Source organism: Entelurus aequoreus, linkage group LG23, assembly GCF_033978785.1.
Source record: "Entelurus aequoreus isolate RoL-2023_Sb linkage group LG23, RoL_Eaeq_v1.1, whole genome shotgun sequence".
Classification (NCBI taxonomy): Eukaryota; Metazoa; Chordata; class Actinopteri; order Syngnathiformes; family Syngnathidae; genus Entelurus; species Entelurus aequoreus.
The window spans coordinates 40682782-40703063 of NC_084753.1; the positions used below are offsets into that span (position 1 = coordinate 40682782).

The 20282-nt window shown below is 36.1% G+C and overlaps 1 protein-coding gene across 4 annotated transcripts in view; it reads left to right on the forward strand.

The window, feature by feature from the left end:
• LOC133641010 (ezrin-like) overlaps nt 1-20282 on the forward strand; it is a 46319-nt gene that overhangs the window by 13249 nt on the left and 12788 nt on the right. For all 4 annotated transcript variants that reach the window (XM_062034790.1, XM_062034791.1, XM_062034793.1 and 1 more), the window contains 6 exons: nt 775-858; nt 4101-4196; nt 4274-4548; nt 17026-17109; nt 19300-19446; nt 19645-19741. In XM_062034790.1, the coding sequence (XP_061890774.1) occupies nt 775-858; nt 4101-4196; nt 4274-4548; nt 17026-17109; nt 19300-19446; nt 19645-19741 (783 nt within the window). The remainder of the gene's footprint in view (nt 1-774; nt 859-4100; nt 4197-4273; nt 4549-17025; nt 17110-19299; nt 19447-19644; nt 19742-20282) is intronic.

The following is a 20282-nucleotide window of genomic DNA, read 5'->3' on the forward strand; positions in this document are numbered from 1 at the left end:
TCGGAGTCGGAAGAGCATTGTTGCTAACAGGAGAAGAGCTAACCTCAGAGGACAAAGCTACGGACAATGGGAGACCGGGCTTTCCGCTCCGCCGCTCCCAGTCTGTCGAACTCTCTCCCTGACCACCTGAGGGCACCACAGACTGTGGATGCTTTTACAAAAGGCTTAAAAACCCTTCTTTTTAAAAAAAAAAAAAGCCTTTTTTTTTTTTATATAGGCATACTAGTTTGAGCTATTTGGCTGTTCTAGTTTTTACTTTTAGGGAGATAGTGAGCAATTATAGTTTATGAACAAACCGCTGCCACATTAAAAGGCAATTATTGACACAGTCAGGACGTGACGGATCAATACAAGAAATGTGTCGGAGTCGGAAGAGCATTGTTGCTAACAGGAGAAAAGCTAACCTCCTCCAACCTCCGAGGACAAAGCTACGAACAATGGGAGACCGGGCTTTCTGCTCCGCCGCTCCCAGTCTGTCGAACTCTCTCCCTGACCACCTGAGGACACCACAGACTGTGGATGCTTTTACAAAAGGCTTAAAAACCCTTCTTTTTAAAAAAGCCCTTTTTTTTTTTAGATATATGCATACTAGTTTTAGCTATTTGGCTGTTCTAGTTTTTATTTTATTTATTTTATTCATTATCTTTTTATTTTTATTTTTTTTAATACACTGTAGCACTTTGAGGTTGTTTACTCAATGTAAAGTGCTTTTTGCAAATAAAATCTACTATCATTGTTATAAGAGCTGAACGGTCACATGACCTTTCTCCGCAGGTTAATGTCCGCATCACCACCATGGACGCCGAGCTGGAGTTTTCCTTCCATCCCAACACCACGGGGAAGCAGCTCTATGACCAGGTCTGCAATAACCACCCCATCCATCCATTTGCTACTGCTTGTCCCTCTTGGAGCCTGTCATACAAGACGTATTTAAGGAAACTGCCCAAGTTGTATCCAACCAGCACTCAACAATAACAGTTTCGCATTTAAAAATTGTACCCGTATTTTCCGGACTATAGAGCGCACCCACTGAATTTTAAGGAAACATTTTTTTTATTATATATTTTATACATTGTAAAATGAATAGCAACGTTAGCTCGATTTGTTGTGTAGCTACCTTAGCCTTCCAATGCAAGACAACAGCGCACCGTCCTGCGGCAAAATAAAGAATGATTTTCCTACAAACTACCATGTTTTCCAGAGTATAGAGCGCACCGGGATATAAGGTGCACCCACAACATTTTAAAAAAAAAGTTCCCCCCCGTATATTAGCCGCACCGGACTATAAGCCGCAGATATAATACGTTGTGAAATGAGTTCTTTACGTAGAAATATTCTGTAAATGTTTATTTACATACCTTAAGTGTTTCCAAACGGTCCTTGTAACACGGCAGTAAAACGGCCGATCAAACAAAACAAAAGCTAGCTCTCGCATATTAGCCGCACCGGACTATAAGCTGCAGATATGATACGTTGTGAAATTAGTTATTTACGCAGAAATATTCTGTAAATGTTTATTTACATACCGTAATTGTTTCCGAACGGTCCTTGTAACACGGCAGTAAAACGGCTGATCAAACAAAACAAAAGCTAGCTCTCGTACATTAGCCGCACCGGACTATAAGCCGCAGATATAATACGTTGTGAAATTAGTTCTTTACGTAGAAATATTCTGTAAATGTTTATTTACATACCTTAAGTGTTTCCAAACGGTCCTTGTAACACGGCGGTAAAACGGCTGATCAAACAAAACAAAAGCTAGCTCTTGTACATTAGCCGCACCGGACTATAAGCCGCAGATATAATACGTTGTGAAATGAGTTCTTTACGCAGAAATATTCTGTAAATGTTTATTTACATACCGTAATTGTTTCCGAACGGTCCTTGTAACACGGCAGTAAAACGGCTGATCAAACAAAACAAAAGCTAGCTCTCGTACATTAGCCTCACCGGACTATAAGCCGCAGATATAATACGTTGTGAAATGAGTTCTTTACGCAGAAATATTCTGTAAATGTTTATTTACATACCTTAAGTGTTTCCAAACGGTCCTTGTAACACGGCGGTAAAATGGCTGATCAAACAAAACAAAAGCTAGCTCTTCAATCAGCTAAACAGACTCAATAACTCCGCGGTGACGTTTTGGTGAATTTACTGAGGAATCTGTGAAACTGAAACAATACAAAAATAATGTCATTGTAAGTTAATAACACTAACACGGGACACTTGTAAACGTGTTAGCATATTAGCTAATGCGATGACGCTAGCTTCATTAGATCACGATACCACGTACAAATACATAGACATGGGACGGTTTAGTGAGTATAAGCAGTTTTAGTTATATTGTAAAACTTACAAAACGTTGCTGGGAGTGATGAATGAAGACTCCGTACGAGTAGAAACGCTATGGACGGCTAGAAGACTGAACGGCACCGTACTTCCGGTTGAAAGCACTAAACGGAAGGACACTGCAGCACCCGCAGTGAGCCAACTCGTCCAAAACATAGCACCAGTCATCTTACTCTGGATTTTTGATCTTATTCAAAAAATTACAGTGCTAAAATAAAAAAATAAAAAAATTTGTAAAATAAAAACAAAACAGTTTAACTAAATGTAATATGTTTTGTTGGTTGAACTGTGAATACAATTAAAGTGCAAATGAAAATACAGCTTCACCACTTTAGTCATCATTTTTTCACTTGAGAAACGTTTCTATGACTTTAGCTCCAGACTTCTTCTGTTTGTTTGATATTGTCATTACTGCCACAAGTGGTGTAAAGGTGTATTGCAACTGAGAAACACCATATCTTTGGAAGTAGAACATAAAGCTGAGAGAGAATTGAACTAGCACAGGGGTCACCAACCTTTTTGGAACCAAGAGCTACTTCTTGGGTAGTGATTAATGCGAAGGGCTACCAGTTTGATACACACTTAAATAAATTGCCAGAAATAGCCAATTTGCTCAATTTACCTTTAACTCCATGTTATTATTAATATTAATTATATTTACGCTTAATTGAACGGTTTAAAAGAGGAGAAAACACGAAAAAAAATGACAATTACATTTTGAAACATAGTTTATCTTCAATTTCGACTCTTTAAAATTCAAAATTCAACCGAAAAAAAGAAGAGAAATACTTAAAAGAATTTATGGAACATCATAAGTAATTTTTCCTGACTAAGATTAATTTTTAGAATTTTGATGACATGTTTTAAATACGTTGAAATCCAATCTACACTTTGCTAGAATATATAACAAATTGGACCAAGCTATATTTCTAACAAAGACAAATCATTATTTCTTCTAGATTTTCCAGAACAAAAATTTTAAAAGAAATACAAAAGACTTTGAAATAAGATTTAAATTTGATTCTACAGATTTTCTAGATTTGCCAGAATAATTTTTTTTAATTTTAATCATAAGTTTGAAGACATATTTCACAAATATTCTTCGTCGAAAAAACAGAAGCTAAAATGAAGAATTAAATTTAAATCAATTTATTATTCTTTACAATAAAAAAATTTTTTTTACTTGAACATTGATTTAAATTGTCAGGAAAGAAGAGGAAGGAATTCAAAAGGTAAAAAGGTATATGTGTTTAAAAATCCTAAAATCATTTTTAAGGTTGTATTTTTTCTCTAAAATTGTCTTTCTGAAAGTTACAAGAAGCAAAGTAAAAAAATGAATGAATTTATTTAAACAAGTGAAGACCAAGTCTTTAAAATATTTTCTTGGATTTTCAAATTCTATTTGAGTTTTGTCTCTCTTAGAATTAAAAATGTCGGGCAAAGCGAGACCAGCTTGCTAGTAAATAAATACAATTTAAAAAATAGAGGCAGCTCACAGGTAAGTGCTGCTATTTGAGCTATTTTTAGAACAGGCCAGCGGGCTACTCATCTGGTCCTTACGGGCTACCTGGTGCCCGCGGGCACCGTGTTGGTGACCCCTGAACTAGAGGAACTAAAGCCTCTGACAAAGCAACAAGACTAAAAGCTGATTGGTTGGAATCCAAGGGGGAGATGGAGAGTATGTAAGAGGGCGGGGCTTAAGAGTCCAAAATTCATGATAAGGGATTTAAGTATGACTGTTTTTATCTCAGGTGGCCAGGACCATCGGCCTGCGCGAGACTTGGTACTTTGGGCTCCAGTTTGTGGACGGCAAAGGTTTCCTCATGTGGCTCAACTCTGATAAGAAGGTCGCTTTTTTTTTACGACTTTTTATAACATCCAACCCCAAGCCTGCATCCCATAATAAGTCTCCTCTCGGCCCCAGGTCATGTCCCAAGACGTGAAGAAGGAGACCCCCCTGCAGTTCAAGCTGAGGGCCAAGTACTACCCGGAGGACGTGTCCGAGGAGCTGATCCAGGACGTGACCCGGAGGCTCTTCTACCTGCAGGTGAAGGAGGACGTCCTGGGGGAGGAGGTCTACTGCCCGCCCGAGTCCGCCGTCCTGCTGGCGTCCTACGCCATCCAGGCCAAATACGGCGAATACAAGAAGTCGGTGCACCACAACGGTTACATGTCCTCGGAGCGCCTGCTGTCCCGCAGGTGAGACAACAACAACAACAACAACAACAACAACAACAACACAATTCCTGAAAGAATTGTGTGTGAATGCTCCAATGCTGAAGTTGAAGTGAAATGCTGACAGAATGTAGTATGAATGTAAGAATAGTTTGAATGTTGGAATGGTTTGAATTTCCAGGAAAACCGGAATTTGGTTTGGAACTTGGGGAAGTGTTAGTTTGAATGTCCAGGATGAGTGGAATGTGTTGATGTTGGAATGGTTTGAATCGGTTGAAAAATGTGGGAATTGTGCAACTTGGAAAAATGTCCCATTCATTTCAATGGGAACTTCCTGGAAATTTTGGGAAAAGCGGGATTTTTTGGAAAATGATTAGGAGCATGAATGTCCTGAATGAGCTGAATTGGTTGGTGTTGGAATTGTTTAAATTTGTCAGGAAATGTTGAAGTAGTAACAGTTTTTTAATTGGAAAATGGTATGACAGAATTTGGGGGAAATTGGAAATTTTTTAAGATCTTAAACCAACTTGTTTTTGTCCTGACTAAGAGGAATGTTTTGAACGGTTGAAATGGGTTGAAAAATGTGAAAGGAGTCATCGCACTAAAAAATGTTAGAAATAAGGTTAGGAAAAAAAACAGGAATTCCTGGAAATTTGTTGAACGTGGGAAAATGGTTGTTTGAATTCCCACGATGAGTGGAATGTGTTGATGTTGGAATGGTTTGAATCGGTTGAAAAATGTGGGAATTGTGCAACTTGGAAAAATGTCCCATTCATTTCAATGGGAACTTCCTGGAAATTTTGGGAAAAGCGGGATTTTTTGGAAAATGATTAGGAGCATGAATGTCCTGAATGAGCTGAATTGGTTGGTGTTGGAATTGTTTAAATTTGTCAGGAAATGTTGAAGTAGTAACAGTTTTTTAATTGAAAAATGGTATGACAGAATTTGGGGGAAATTGGAAATTTTTTAAGTTCTTAAACCAACTTGTTTTTGTCCTGACTAAGAGGAATGTTTTGAACGGTTGAAATGGGTTGAAAAATGTGAAAGGAGTCATCGCACTAAAAAATGTTAGAAATAAGGTTAGGAAAAAAACCAGGAATTCCTGGAAATTTGTTGAACGTGGGAAAATGGTTGTTTGAATTCCCAGGATGAGTGGAATGTGTTGATGTTGGAATGGTTTGAATCGGTTGAAAAATGTGGGAATTGTGCAACTTGGAAAAATGTCCCATTCATTTTAATGGGAACTTCCTGGAAATTTGGGGAAAAGCGGGATTTTAAAAAAATGATTAGGAGCATGAATGTCCTGAATGAGCTGAATTGGTTGGTGTTGGAATTGTTTAAATCGGTCAAGAAATGTTGAAGTAGTCACAGTTTTTTAATTGACAAATGGTAAGGTGGAATTTTGGGAAAACCGGGAATTTTTCAAGTCCTTAAACCAACTTGTTTTTTTGTCCTGACTAAGAGGAATGTGAAAGGAGTCATCGCACTAAAAAAGGTTGGAAATAAGGTTAGGAAAAAACAGGAATTCTTGGAAATTTCTGAAATGTGGAAAATTTCCAGGATGAATTGAATGTGTTGAAGGTGGAATGGTTTGAATTGGTTGAAAAGTGTGGGAATTGTGGAAGTTTGAAAAATGGATGATTAATTTTGAATCAGAATCAGAAATATTTCAATAATCCCAGAGGGGGAAGGGAACATGTCCCTAAAAACTGTGAATTCTAGGAAATCCGGGAATTTTTTTCTATTTGTGGAAAGAGAGCACTCAATTCCTGAACAGACTGAATATTTTGAAGTTGGAACGGTTTGAATCGGATAACAAATGTGGGGGTTGTGGAACTTTGAAAAATGTCAAATTCTTTTCAATGGGAATTTCATGGAAATTTGGGAATTTTAGGAAAAGCGTGAATATTTGAATGTTTTTAATGAGTTGAAATGGTTGGTGTTGGAATTTTTCAAATCGGTCGAGAAATGTTGAAGTAGTAACATTTTAATTGAGAAATAGTATTACGGAATTCTTGGAATTTTGGGAAAACCGGGAATTTTCCAGTTCAAAAAACAACTTTGTTTTGTGTCCTGACTAAGAGGAATGTTTAGACGGGGGAACGGTTGAAATGGGTTGAAAAATGTGAAAGGAGTCATCGCACTAAAAAAGGTTGGAAATAAGGTTGGAAAAAAACAGGAATTCCTGGAAATTTCTTGAACATGGAAAAATGGTTGTTTAAATTTCCAGGATGAATTGAATGTGTTGAAGGTGGAATGGTTTGAATCAGTTGAAAAATGTGGGAATTGTGGAAGTTTGAAAAATGGATAATTCATTTTGAATGGGGAACATGTCCCTAAATACTGGGAATGTAGGAAATCCGGGAAATTTTTTTATATTTGTTGATAGGGAGCTCACAATTCCTGAACAGGCTGAATATTTTGAAGTTGGAACGGTTTGAATCGGATAACAAATGTGGGAGTTCTGCAACTTGGAAAAATGTCCCATTCATTTCAATGGGAACTTCCTGGAAATTTTGGGAAAAGCGGGATTTTTTAGAAAATGATTAGGAGCATGAATGTCCTGAATGAGCTGAATTGGTTGGTGTTGGAATTGTTTAAATCGGTCAAGAAATGTTGAAGTAGGAACATTTTAATTGAGAAATGGTGTTAGGGAATTTCGGGAAAACCGGGAATTTTTCAAGTCCTTAAACCAACTTTTTTTTTTTTTCCTGACTAAGAGGAATGTTTTGATGCTGGAACGGTTGAAATGGGTTGAAAAATGTGAAAAGAGTCATCGCACTAAAAAAGGTTGGAAATAAGGTTAGAAAAAAACAGGAATTTTTTGGAATTTCGGGAATTTTCCAGTTCATAAAAACAAATCTGTTTTTTGTCCTGACTAAGAGGAATGTTTTGATGCTGGAACAGTTGAAGTGGGTTGAAAAATGTGGAAGGAGTAGTCTCCAGAAAAAAGGGTGAAAATAGCGTTTGGAAAACCGGGAATTCTAGCAATTCCTGGAATTGTTTTGAACTTGAAAAAATAATAGCTTGAATGTCCAGGATGAGTGGAATACGTTGAAGGTGGAATGGTTTGAAAAATGTGGGAATAGTGGAAGTTTGAAAAATAAATGGGAACTTCCTGGAAATTTTGGAATTTGGGGAAAAGCGGGATTTTTTAAAAAAAGATTAGGAGCATGAATGTCCTGAACGAGCTGAATTGGTTGGTGTTGGAATTGTTTAAATCGGTCAAGAAATGTTGAAGTAGTCACAGTTTTTTAATTGAGAAATGGTATTAGGGAATTTCGGGAAAACCAGGAATTTTTCAAGTCCTTAAACCAACTTGTTTTTTTTGTCCTGACTAAGAGGAATGTTTTGACGGTGGAACGGTTGAAATGGGTTGAAAAATGTGAAAGGAGTCATCGCACTAAAAAAGGTTGGAAATAAAGTTGGAAAAAAACAGGAATTTTTGGAATTTCGGGAATTTTCCAGTTCATAAAAACACATTTGTTTTTTGTCCTGACTAAGAGGAATGTTTTGATGCTGGAACAGTTGAAGTGGGTTGAAAAATGTGGAAGGAGTAGTCGCCAGAAAAAAGGGTAAAATTAGCGTTTGGAAAACCGGGAATTCTAGCAATTCCTGGAATTGTTTTGAACTCGAAAAAATAATAGCTTGAATGTGCAGGATGAGTGGAATACGTTGAAGGTGGAATGGTTTGAATCGGTTGAAAAATGTGGGAATAGTGGAAGTTTGAAAAATGTCCCATTCATTTCAATGGGAACTTCCTGGAAATTTTGGGAAAAGCTGGATTTTTTGGAAAATGATTAGGAGCATGAATGTCCTGAATGAGCTGAATCGGTTGTTGTTGGAATTGTTTAAATCGGTCAAGAAAGGTTGAAGTAGGAACATTTTAATTGAGAAATGGTGTTACGGAATTTTGGGAAAAGCGGGAATTTTTCCAGTTCAAAAAACAACTTTGTTTTGTGTCCTGACTAAGAGGAATGTTTCGACGGTGGAACGGTTGAAATGGGTTGAAAAATGTGAATGGAGTCATCGCACTAAAAAAGGTTGGAAATAAAGTTAGAAAAAAACAGGAATTCCTGGAAATTTCTTGAACATGGAAAAATGGTTGTTTAAATTTCCAGGATGAATTGAATGTGTTGAAGGTGGAATGGTTTGAATCGGTTGAAAAATGTGGGAATTGTGGAAGTTTGAAAAATGGATCATTCATTTTGAATGGGGAACATGTCTCTAAAAACTGGGAATTGTAGGAAATCCGGGAATTTTTTTTATATTTGTTGATAGGGAGCTCACAATTCCTGAACAGGCTGAATATTTTGAAGTTGGAACGGTTTGAATCGGATAACAAATGTGGGAGTTGTGCAACTTGGAAAAATGTCCCATTCATTTCAATGGGAACTTCCTGGAAATTTTGGGAAAAGCGGGATTTTTTAGAAAATGATTAGGAGCATGAATGAGCTGAATTGGTTGGTGTTGGAATTGTTTAAATCGGTCAAGAAATGTTGAAGTAGTCAGTTTTTTAATTGAGAAATGGTATTAGGGAATTTCGGGAAAACCGGGAATTTTTCAAGTCCTTAAACCAACTTGTTTTTTTGTCCTGACTAAGAGGAATGTGAAAGGAGTCATCGCACTAAAAAAGGTTGGAAATAAGGTTAGAAAAAAACAGGAATTTCTGGAAATTTCTTGAATGTGGAAAAATGGTTGTTTAAATTTCCAGGATGAATTGAATGTGTTGAAGGTGGAATGGTTTGAATTGGTTGAAAAATGTGGGAATTGTGGAAGTTTGAAAAATGGATCATTCATTTTGAATGGGGAACATGTCTCTAAAAACTGGGAATTGTAGGAAATCCGGGAATTTTTTATATTTGTTGAAAGGCAACACACGATTTCTGAAAAGGCGGAATATTTTGAAGTTGGAATGGTTTAAATCGGATAAAAAATGTGGGAGTTGTGGAACTTTGAAAAATGTCCAATTAATTTCAATGGGAATTTTACAGAAATTTCGGGATTTGGGGAAAAGAGGGAATTTTTGGGAAAATGCTAAAACGTGGATGTTTTGAATTTCGGGAAAACTGGGAATTATTCCAGGTCAAAAACAACTTCATTTTGTCCTGATTAATTGTTGGTGTTGGAATTTTTCAAATCGGTCGAGAAATGTTGAAGTAGTCAGTTTTTTTAATTGAAAAATGGTATTAGGGAATTTCAGGACAACCGGGAATTTTTCAAGTTCTTAAACCAACTTTGTTTTTTGTCCTGACTAAGAGGAATGTTTTGACGGTGGAACGCTTGGTGTTGGAATTTTTCAAATCGGTCGAGAAATGTTGAAGTAGTCAGTTTTTTTAATTGAAAAATGGTATTAGGGAATTTCAGGACAACCGGGAATTTTTCAAGTTCTTAAACCAACTTTGTTTTTTGTCCTGACTAAGAGGAATGTTTTGACGGTGGAACGCTTGAAATGCGTTGAAAAATGTGAAAGGAGTCATCGCACTAAAAAAGGTTGGAAATAAAGTTGGGAAAAAAACAGGAATTTTTGGAATTTGGGGAATTTTCCAGGTCATAAAAACAATTTTTTTTTTGTTCTGACTAAGAGGAATGTTTTGATGCTGGAACAGTTGAAGTGGGTTGAAAAATGTGGAAGGAGTAGTCGCCAGAAAAAAGGGTGAAAATAGCATTTGGAAAACCGGGAATTCTAGCAATTCCTGGAATTTTTTTTAACTTGAAAAAAAATAGTTTGAATGTGCAGGATGAGTGGAATATGTTGAAGGTGGAATGGTTTGAATCGGTTGAAAAATGTGGGAATAGTGGAAGTTTGAAAAATGTCCCATTCATTTCAATGGGAACTTCCTGGAAATTTGGGAATTTGGGGAAAAGCGGGATTTAAAAAAAAATGATTAGGAGCATGAATGTCCTGAACGAGCTGAATTGGTTGGTGTTGGAATTGTTTAAATCGGTCAAGAAATGTTGAAGTAGTCACAGTGTTTTAATTGAGAAATGGTATTAGGGAATTTTGGGAAAACCGGGAATTTTTCAAGTCCTTAAACCAACTTGTTTTTTTTTGTCCTGACTAAGAGGAATGTGAACGGAGTCATCGCACTAAAAAAGGTTGGAAATAAGGTTAGAAAAAAACAGGAATTCTTGGACATTTCTGGAATGTGGAAAATTTCCAGGATGACTTGAATGTGTTCAAGGTAGAATGGTTGAAAAATGTGGGAATTGTGGAAGTTTGAAAAATGGATAATTAATTTTGAATCAGAATCAGAAATATTTCAATAATCCCAGAGGGGGAAGGGAACATGTCCCTAAAAACTGTGAATTCTAGGAAATCCGGGAATTTTTTTCTATTTGTGGAAAGAGAGCACTCAATTCCTGAACAGACTGAATATTTTGAAGTTGGAACGGTTTGAATCGGATAAAAAATGTGGGGGTTGTGGAACTTTGAAAAATGTCAAATTCTTTTCAATGGGAATTTCATGGAAATTTGGGAATTTTAGGAAAAGCAAGAATATTTGAATTTTTTTAATGAGTTGAAATGGTTGGTGTTGGAATTTTTCAAATCGGTCGAGAAATGTTGAAGTAGTAACATTTTAATGGAGAAATAGTATTACGGAATTCTTGGAATTTTGGGAATACCGGGAATTTTCCAGTACATAAAAACAACTTTGTTTTTTTTGTCCTGACTAAGAGGAATGTTTTGATGCTGGAACAGTTGAAGTGGGTTGAAAAATGTGGAAGGAGTAGTCGCCAGAAAAAAGGGTGAAAATAGCATTTGGAAAACCGGGAATTCTAGCAATTCCTGGAATTGTTTTGAACTTGAAAAAAGAATAGTTTGAATGTGCAGGATGAGTGGAATACGTTAAAGGTGGAACGGTTTGAAAAATGTGGGAATAGTGGAAGTTTGAAAAATCAATGGGAGCTTCCTGGAAATTTGGGAATATGGGGAAAAGCGGGATTTTTAAAAAAATGATTAGGAGCATGAATGTCCTGAATGAGCTGAATTGGTTGGTGTTGGAATTGTTTAAATCGGTCAATAAATGTTGAAGTAGTCACAGTTTTTTAATTGAAAAATGGTATTAAGGAATTTTGGGAAAACCGGGAATTTTTCAAGTCCTTAAACCAACTTGTTTTTTTGTCCTGACTAAGAGGAATGTGAAAGGAGTCATCGCACTAAAAAAGGTTGGAAATAAGGTTAGAAAAAAACAGGAATTCTTGGAAATTTCTGAAATGTGGAAAATTTCCAGGATGAATTGAATGTGTTGAAGGTGGAATGGTTTGAATTGGTTGAAAAGTGTGGGAATTGTGGAAGTTTGAAAAATGGATAATTAATTTTGAATCAGAATCAGAAATATTTCAATAATCCCAGAGGGGGAAGGGAACATGTCCCTAAAAACTGTGAATTCTAGGAAATCCGGGAATTTTTTTCTATTTGTGGAAAGAGAGCACTCAATTCCTGAACAGACTGAATATTTTGAAGTTGGAACGGTTTGAATCGGATAAAAAATGTCGGGGTTGTGGAACTTTGAAAAATGTCAAATTCTTTTCAATGGGAATTTCATGGAAATTTGTGAATTTTAGGAAAAGCGGGAATATTTGAATGTTTTTAATGAGTTGAAATGGTTGGTGTTGGAATTTTTCAAATCGGTCGAGAAATGTTAAAGTAGTAACATTTTAATTGAGAAATAGTATTACGGAATTCTTGGAATTTTGGGAAAACCGGGAATTTTTCCAGTTCAAAAAACAACTTTGTTTTGTGTCCTGACTAAGAGGAATGTTTTGACGGGGGAACGGTTGAAATGGGTTGAAAAATGTGAAAGGAGTCATCACACTAAAAAAGGTTGGAAATAAGGTTGGAAAAAAACAGGAATTCCTGGAAATTTCTTGAACATGGAAAAATGGTTGTTTAAATTTCCAGGATGAATTGAATGTGTTGAAGGTGGAATGGTTTGAATCGGTTGAAAAATGTGGGAATTGTGGAAGTTTGAAAAATGGATCATTCATTTTCAATGGGGAACATGTCCCTAAATACTGGGAATGTAGGAAATCCGGGAATTTTTTTTATATTTGTTGATAGGGAGCTCACAATTCCTGAACAGGCTGAATATTTTGAAGTTGGAACGGTTTGAATCGGATAACAAATGTGGGAGTTGTGGAACTTTGAAAAATGTCCAATTCATTTCAATGGGAATTTTCTGGGAATTTGGGGATTTTGGGAAAAGAGGGAATTTTTGGGAAAATGCTAAAACATGTGGATGTTTTGAATTTCGGGAAAACCGGGAATTATTCCAGGTCAAAAACAACTTCATTTTTGTCCTGATTAACGTTTGGTGTTGGAATTTTTCTAATCGGTCGAGAAATGTTGAAGTCGTTACATTTTTATTGAGAAATGGTATTCCGGGAATTAAGTTTTTAAACCAACTTGGTTTTTTGTCCTGACTAAGAGGAATGTTTTGACGGTGGAACGGTTGAGATGGGTTGACAAATGTGAAAGGAGTCATCGCGCTAAAAAAGGTTGGAAATAAGGTTAGAAAAAAAACAAGAATTCCTGGAAATTTGTAGAACGTGGAAACATGGTTTGAATTTCCAGGATGAGTTGAATGTGTTGGAGGTGGAATGGTTTGAATCGGTTGAAAAATGTGGGAATTGTGGAAGATGGAAAAATGGATCATTCACTTTAAATGGGGAAAATTGTCCTAAAAACTGGGAATTCTGGGAAATCCGGGAATTTTTTATAATTGTTGAAGTACAGCACACAATTCATGAACAGGTGGAATATTTTGAAGTTGGAATGGTTCGAATCGGATGACAAATGTGGGAGTTGTGAAACTTTGAAAAATGTCCCATTCTTTTCAATGGGAATTTCAAGGAAATTTTGGGAAAAGCGGGAATTTTTTTCAAAATGCTAAAAAAAAATGTGAATGTTCTGAATGAGTTGAAATGGTTGGTGTAGGAATTTTTTAAATCGGTAGCAACATTTTTTTTATTGAGAAATGGTATTACAGAATTCCTGGAATTTTGGGAAAACCGGGAATTATTCCAGTTTTTAAAAAAATTCATTTTGTCCTGTTTAAGAGGAATGTTTTTACGGTGGAACGGTTGAAGTGGGTTGAAAAATGTGGAAAGAGTAGGCGCCAGACAAAAGGGTGAAAAAAGGTTTTGAAAAAAAATGGAATTCTGGGAATTCCTGGAATTTTTTTTTAACTTGGAAAATGTTGAAGGGGGAATGGTTTGAATCGGTTGAAGGTGGAATGGTTTGAATCGGTTGAAAAATGTGGAAATGGTGGAAGTTTGAAAAAATGGCCGATTCATTTTTAATGGAAAAAATGTTCCGGAAAACCTGAAATTCTGGTAAATCTGGGAATTTTGGGGATTTTTCAATGGAAAGCCCGCAATTCCCCAATAGGCTGAACAGTTTGAAGTTGGAACGGTTTGAATTGGATAACAAATGTGGGAGTTGTGGAACTTTTAAAAATGTTTCATTGATTTCAATGGGAATTTAATGGAAATTTGGGAATTTCGGGAAAAGCAGGAATTTTTTGGAAAATGCTAAAAAAAAATAATGTTCTAAATGAGTTGAAATGGTTGGTGTTGGAATTTTTCAAATCGGTTGAGAAATGTTGACATTTTGAATTGAGAAATGGTATTAAGGCATTCCTGGAATTTCGGGAAAACCGGGAATTTTTCAGTTCAAAACACAACTTCGTTTTTTTTCCTGACTAAAAGGAATGTTTTGATGCTGGAACGGTCGAAGTGGGTTGAAAAATGTGGAAGGAGTAGTCGCCAAAAAAAGGGTGAAAAAAAGGGTTTGGAAAAAAACGGCAATTCTGGAAATTCCCGAAAAAAAATGTAACTTGGACAAATGATAGTTTGAATGTCCAGGATGAGTGGAATGCGTTGAAGGTGGAATGGTTTGAATTGGTTGAAAAATGTGGAAATGGTGGAAGTTTGAAAAATGGCCGATTCATTTTGAATGGGAAAAATGTCCCGGAAAACCTGGAATTCTGGGAAATCTGGGAATTTTTGGAATTTGTCAAGGGAAAGCAGAAGGTAGAGGTAGAGCGCGGCAAAATATGGAGAAGAAGAAAGAATAAATAGATGAATTTTGGTGTAGAAAACATTATTGTGTGAATGTTTTGGAACATTCACACAATAATAATAAATAGATGCATTTCGTGCAGAAAACTTTGGAGCATTCACACAATAAATAGATGCATTTTGTGTAGAAAACTTTGGAGCATTCACACAATGAATAGAGGAATTGTGTGTAGAAAACATTGGAGCATTCACACAATAAACAGATTAATTTTGTGTAGAAAACTTTGGAGCGTTCACACAATAAATAGATGAATTTTGTGTAGAAAACTTTGGAGCATTCACACAATAAACAGATGAATTTTGTGTAGAAAACTTTGAAGCGTTCACACAATAAATAGATGAATTTTGTGTAGAAAACTTTGGAGCATTAACACAATAAATAGATTAATTTTGTGTAGAAAACTTTGGAGCATTCACACAATAAATAGATGAATTTTGTGTAGAAAACTTTGGAGCGTTCACACAATAAATAGATGAATTTTGTGTAGAAAACTTTGAAGCGTTCACACAATAAACAGATTAATTTTGTGTAGAAAACTTTGGAGCGTTCACACAATAAATAGATGAATTTTGTGTAGAAAACTTTGGAGCATTCACACAATAAATAGATGAATTTTGTGTAGAAAACGTTGGAGCATTAACACAATAAATAGATGAATTTTGTGTAGAAAACTTTGGAGCATTAACACTATAAATAGATTAATTTTGTGTAGAAAACTTTGGAGCATTCACACAATAGATAGATGAATTGTGTGTAGAAAACTTTGGAGCATTCACACAATAAATAGATGCATTTTGTGTAGAAAACTTTGGAGCATTCACACAATAAATAGATGAATTGTGTGTAGAAAACTTTGGAGCATTCACACAATAAATAGATGAATTTTGTGTAGAAAACTTTGGAGCATTCACACAATAAACAGATGAATTTTGTGTAGAAAACTTTGGAGCGTTCACACAATAAATAGATGAATTTTGTGTAGAAAACTTTGGAGCATTCACACAATAAATAGATGAATTTTGTGTAGAAAACTTTGGAGCATTCACACAATAAACAGATGAATTTTGTGTAGAAAACTTTGATCGTTCACACAATAAATAGATGAATTTTGTGCAGAAAACTTTGGAGCATTAACACAATAAATAGATGAATTTTGTGTAGAAAACTTTGGAGCGTTCACACAATAAATAGATGAATTTAGTGTAGAAAACTTTGAAGCGTTCACACAATAAATAGATGAATTTTGTGTAGAAAACTTTGGAGCATTAACACAATAAATAGATTAATTTTGTGTAGAAAACTTTGGAGCATTCACACAATAAATAGATGAATTTTGTGTAGAAAACTTTGGAGCATTAACACAATAAATAGATTAATTTTGTGTAGAAAACTTTTGAGCATTAACACTATAAATAGATTAATTTTGTGTAGAAAACTTTGGAGCATTCACACAATAAATAGATGAATTGTGTGTAGAAAACTTTGGAGCATTCACACAATAAATAGATGAATTTTGTGTAGAAAACTTTGGAGCATTCACACAATAAATAGATGAATTTTGTGCAGAAAACTTTGGAGCATTAACACAATAAATAGATGAATTTTGTGTAGAAAACTTTGGAGCGTTCACACAATAAATAGATGAATTTAGTGTAGAAAACTTTGAAGCGTTCACACAATAAATAGATGAATTTTGTGTAGAAAACTTTGGAGCATTAACACAATAAATAGATTAATTTTGTGTGGAAAACTTTGGAGCATTCACACAATAAATAGATGAATTTTGTGTAGAAAACTCTGGAGCATTCACACAATAAATAGATGAATTTTGTGTAGAAAACTTTGGAGCATTAACACTATAAATAGATTAATTTTGTGTAGAAAACTTTGGAGCATTCACACAATAAATAGATGAATTGTGTGTAGAAAACTTTGGAGCATTCACACAATAAATAGATGAATTTTGTGTAGAAAACTTTGGAGCATTCACACAATAAATAGATGAATTTTGTGCAGAAAACTTTGGAGCATTAACACAATAAATAGATGAATTTTGTGTAGAAAACTTTGGAGCGTTCACACAATAAATAGATGAATTTAGTGTAGAAAACTTTGAAGCGTTCACACAATAAATAGATGAATTTTGTGTAGAAAACTTTGGAGCATTAACACAATAAATAGATTAATTTTGTGTGGAAAACTTTGGAGCATTCACACAATAAATAGATGAATTTTGTGTAGAAAACTCTGGAGCATTCACACAATAAATAGATGAATTTTGTGTAGAAAACTTTGGAGCATTAACACTATAAATAGATTAATTTTGTGTAGAAAACTTTGGAGCATTCACACAATAAATAGATTAATTTTGTGTAGAAAACCACACAACACCACTAACCCGTCTGTCTCCTCAGAGTCCTGGAGCAACACAGTCTGTCCAAGGAGCAGTGGGAGGACAAGATCCAGGTCTGGCACGAGGAGCACGGATGCATGTTGAAGTAAGTCTTTGTCTGGTCAACCTTTACCAGGAGTGGGCCGATCCGATATGGATAACGGTCTGATATCGGCAGATATCGGCTTGCCTCTAAAATCTCCAACATGAGCTCCGATGCGAGCAGTTAACGTGGAAATGTCCGCCAACAAGCGCACATGTTGGATCTTCTCCTGAATTTTAGTGAAGGCATTTACAAAAGGTGGGCTGTAGGCTGCGAGGAGCGAGCAGCTACACAACAGCCAAGCGCACAAGAGCACACAAGCTAGGCATACGTAATGAGTGTCCCTTATTGAACAATATCACAGTCTAAAATGCCATTTGTCAACGTAAGCAAGCATCGGGTAATGACAGTCGCATATTACTTACACGGGCCTCTCAGGGAGTATCCAGTAACAAACGTGTCCGCATCATTCAACTTACCATGAATAGGCGTCGCCAAACCACAAACGAACACTGTCAGGTTCAAACACTGACGACATCTATTAAACGAGACAAGAAGCAAGGAATTAAACAGAGACAGAATTCAATTCGGCTCAATTTGAGGAGAAACGTCTGCTGCTGTACTCTTGTGCAGTCTCCAGCACGCTCTGGCCAAAGATTGTACGCCACTTCTTTTTATTTGGACTTTCCCTGTTTACATAACAACAGCTGTTTCTAAAGGACTGGGGGGGGGGGGTGTAAACAGCCATTGTTTTCGGTCACGTTAACACAAAAGAAAAAGACGCTTCGGGCTTGGACTGGTCCTGGATCGAGCTTGGGCAGGTCTTGGATCAAAATAGATAACCCCCTCCCGTCTCTTCCCATCGTACACAGCGGAATTTTCCAAGCCTTTGGCTTGGTGCAACAAAGACAGCTTTCGTCTGTTCACTGGGAACCCAGAGAACGGAACGTTTTTTGATAATTTAGATACAATTTTTCTGACAAACACGTCACTTCAAAAGCAAAACCCGTGTGATTGATTGATTGATTGATTGATTGAAACTTTTATTAGTAGATTGCACAGTACAGTACATTCCGTACAATTGACCACTAAATGGTAACACCCGAATACGTTTTTCAACTTGTTTAAGTCGGGGTCCACGTTAATCAATTCATTGTATTTTATTATATTTTATTTAAATTAAATTAATGTATTCATTGTATTTTGTTATATTTTATTTAAATTAAATTAATGTATTCATTGTGTTTTATTATATTTTATTTAAATTAAATGAATGTATTCATTGTATTTTATTATATTTTATTTAAATTAAATTAATGTATTCATGGTATTTTACTATATTTTATTTAAATTATTAAAAAAATTGTGCTGCTAGGATCCCGATGAGAGTGCGGAAATACGACCACATCACACCAATTCTCAAATCCCTTCACTGGCTTCCTGTCCCACTCAGGATTGAATACAAAGTCTCCCTACTAACCCACCAGTGCCTCCATGGTAATGCCCCCACCTCCCCCTACCTCAAAGAACTACTCACCCCCAAATCCTCCACACGACACAACTCCGCTCCGGACTGGCTAACCTCCTCCAACCTCCGAGGACAAAGCTACAAACAGTCTGTGGAACGCTCTCCCTGACCACCTGAGGGCACCACAGACTGTAAATGCTTTTAAAAAAAGCTTAAAAACCCTTCTTTTTAAAAAAAAAAACCTTTTTTTAAATATATGTATACTAGTTCTAACTATTAGGCTGTTGTAGTTTTTATTTTTATTTATTTTTATTATCTTTTTATTTTTATTTTTTAATACACTGTAAAAATTTTGAGGTTGTTTACTCAATGTAAAGTGCTTTTTACAAATAAAATCTATTATTATTATTATTATTATTATTAATATTATTATTATTATTAAATTAAAACTAATATATTCATTGTATTTTATTCTATTTTATTTAAATTAAATTAAATTCACCAGCCGGTAAACTTGACAGCTGGTTTACCAGTAACAACCAAATTTGAGCTGGACCCCACTAAGTAGAAAGAAAAAAAAAACACACACCGGCTCGCCCACTCTTTGCCTTCGTCAGGACACATTCAGGGCCTCACAGACAGTCGGAAATGGTATGCACGTTTCCTCCACACCTGTGTTAAAAACAAATCTCTCTTAGTTCCGTTAAAACACTCAGGTTTACCCGAACCGCTCCCAAAAAGTCCATCCTTAAACATTCTAACGTGACTTTGCCCCTCGCCCGCAGGGAGGAGGCCATGATCGAGTACCTGAAGATCGCCCAGGACTTGGAGATGTATGGCATCAACTACTTTGAGATCAAGAACAAGAAGAACACCGACCTGTGGTTGGGCGTGGACGCTCTGGGCCTCAACATCTACGAGAAGGAGGACAGGTGGGAACTAAACATTTGTTTGGCGAGCGTTGACCCGGCGGCACACCTTTCGGTCGTTCACCTCCACTTGCTCCCGACCGCCATTTGTTAGGGGAGGCCGTTGAACTCTTGAATTTGGTTCTACTAGACTACAAGCAACGTTCTCACCTTTGTTTGGGTTAGAGCACCAATCCATGGGACTTGTTCATTTTTTTCCAGGATGACCCCTAAGATCGGATTCCCCTGGAGTGAAATCAGGAACATTTCTTTCAACGATAAGAAGTTCATCATCAAGCCCATTGACAAGAAGTCCCCTGTAAGTACCGTGTGGGCCTGTACACCCAAAACCTGGGAAGTTGTCACGTTGTGTAAATGGTAAATAAAAACAAAATACAATGATTTGCGAATCCTTTTCAACTTATATTCAATTGAATAGACTCCAAAGACAAGATATTTAACGTTGGAACTGGTAAACTTTGTTATTTTTTGCAAATATTAGCTCATGCCTGCAACATGTTTCAAAAAAGCTTGCACAAGTGGCAAAAAAGACTGAGAAAGTTGAGAAATGCTCGTCAAAACACTTATTTGGAGCATCCCACAGGTGAACAGGCTAATTGGAAAATGGTTGGTGTTGGAATTTTTCGAATCGGTAGCAACATTTTTTTTATTGAGAAATGGTATTACAGAATTCCTGGAATTTCGGGAAAACCGGGAATTGTTACAGTTAAAAAAAAAACTTTGTCCTGATTAAGAGGAATTTTTTGACGGTGGAACGGTTGAAGTGGGTGGAAAAATGTGGAAAGAGTAGGCGCCAGAAAAAGGGTGAAAAAAGGTTTTGAAAAAAATGGAATTCTGGG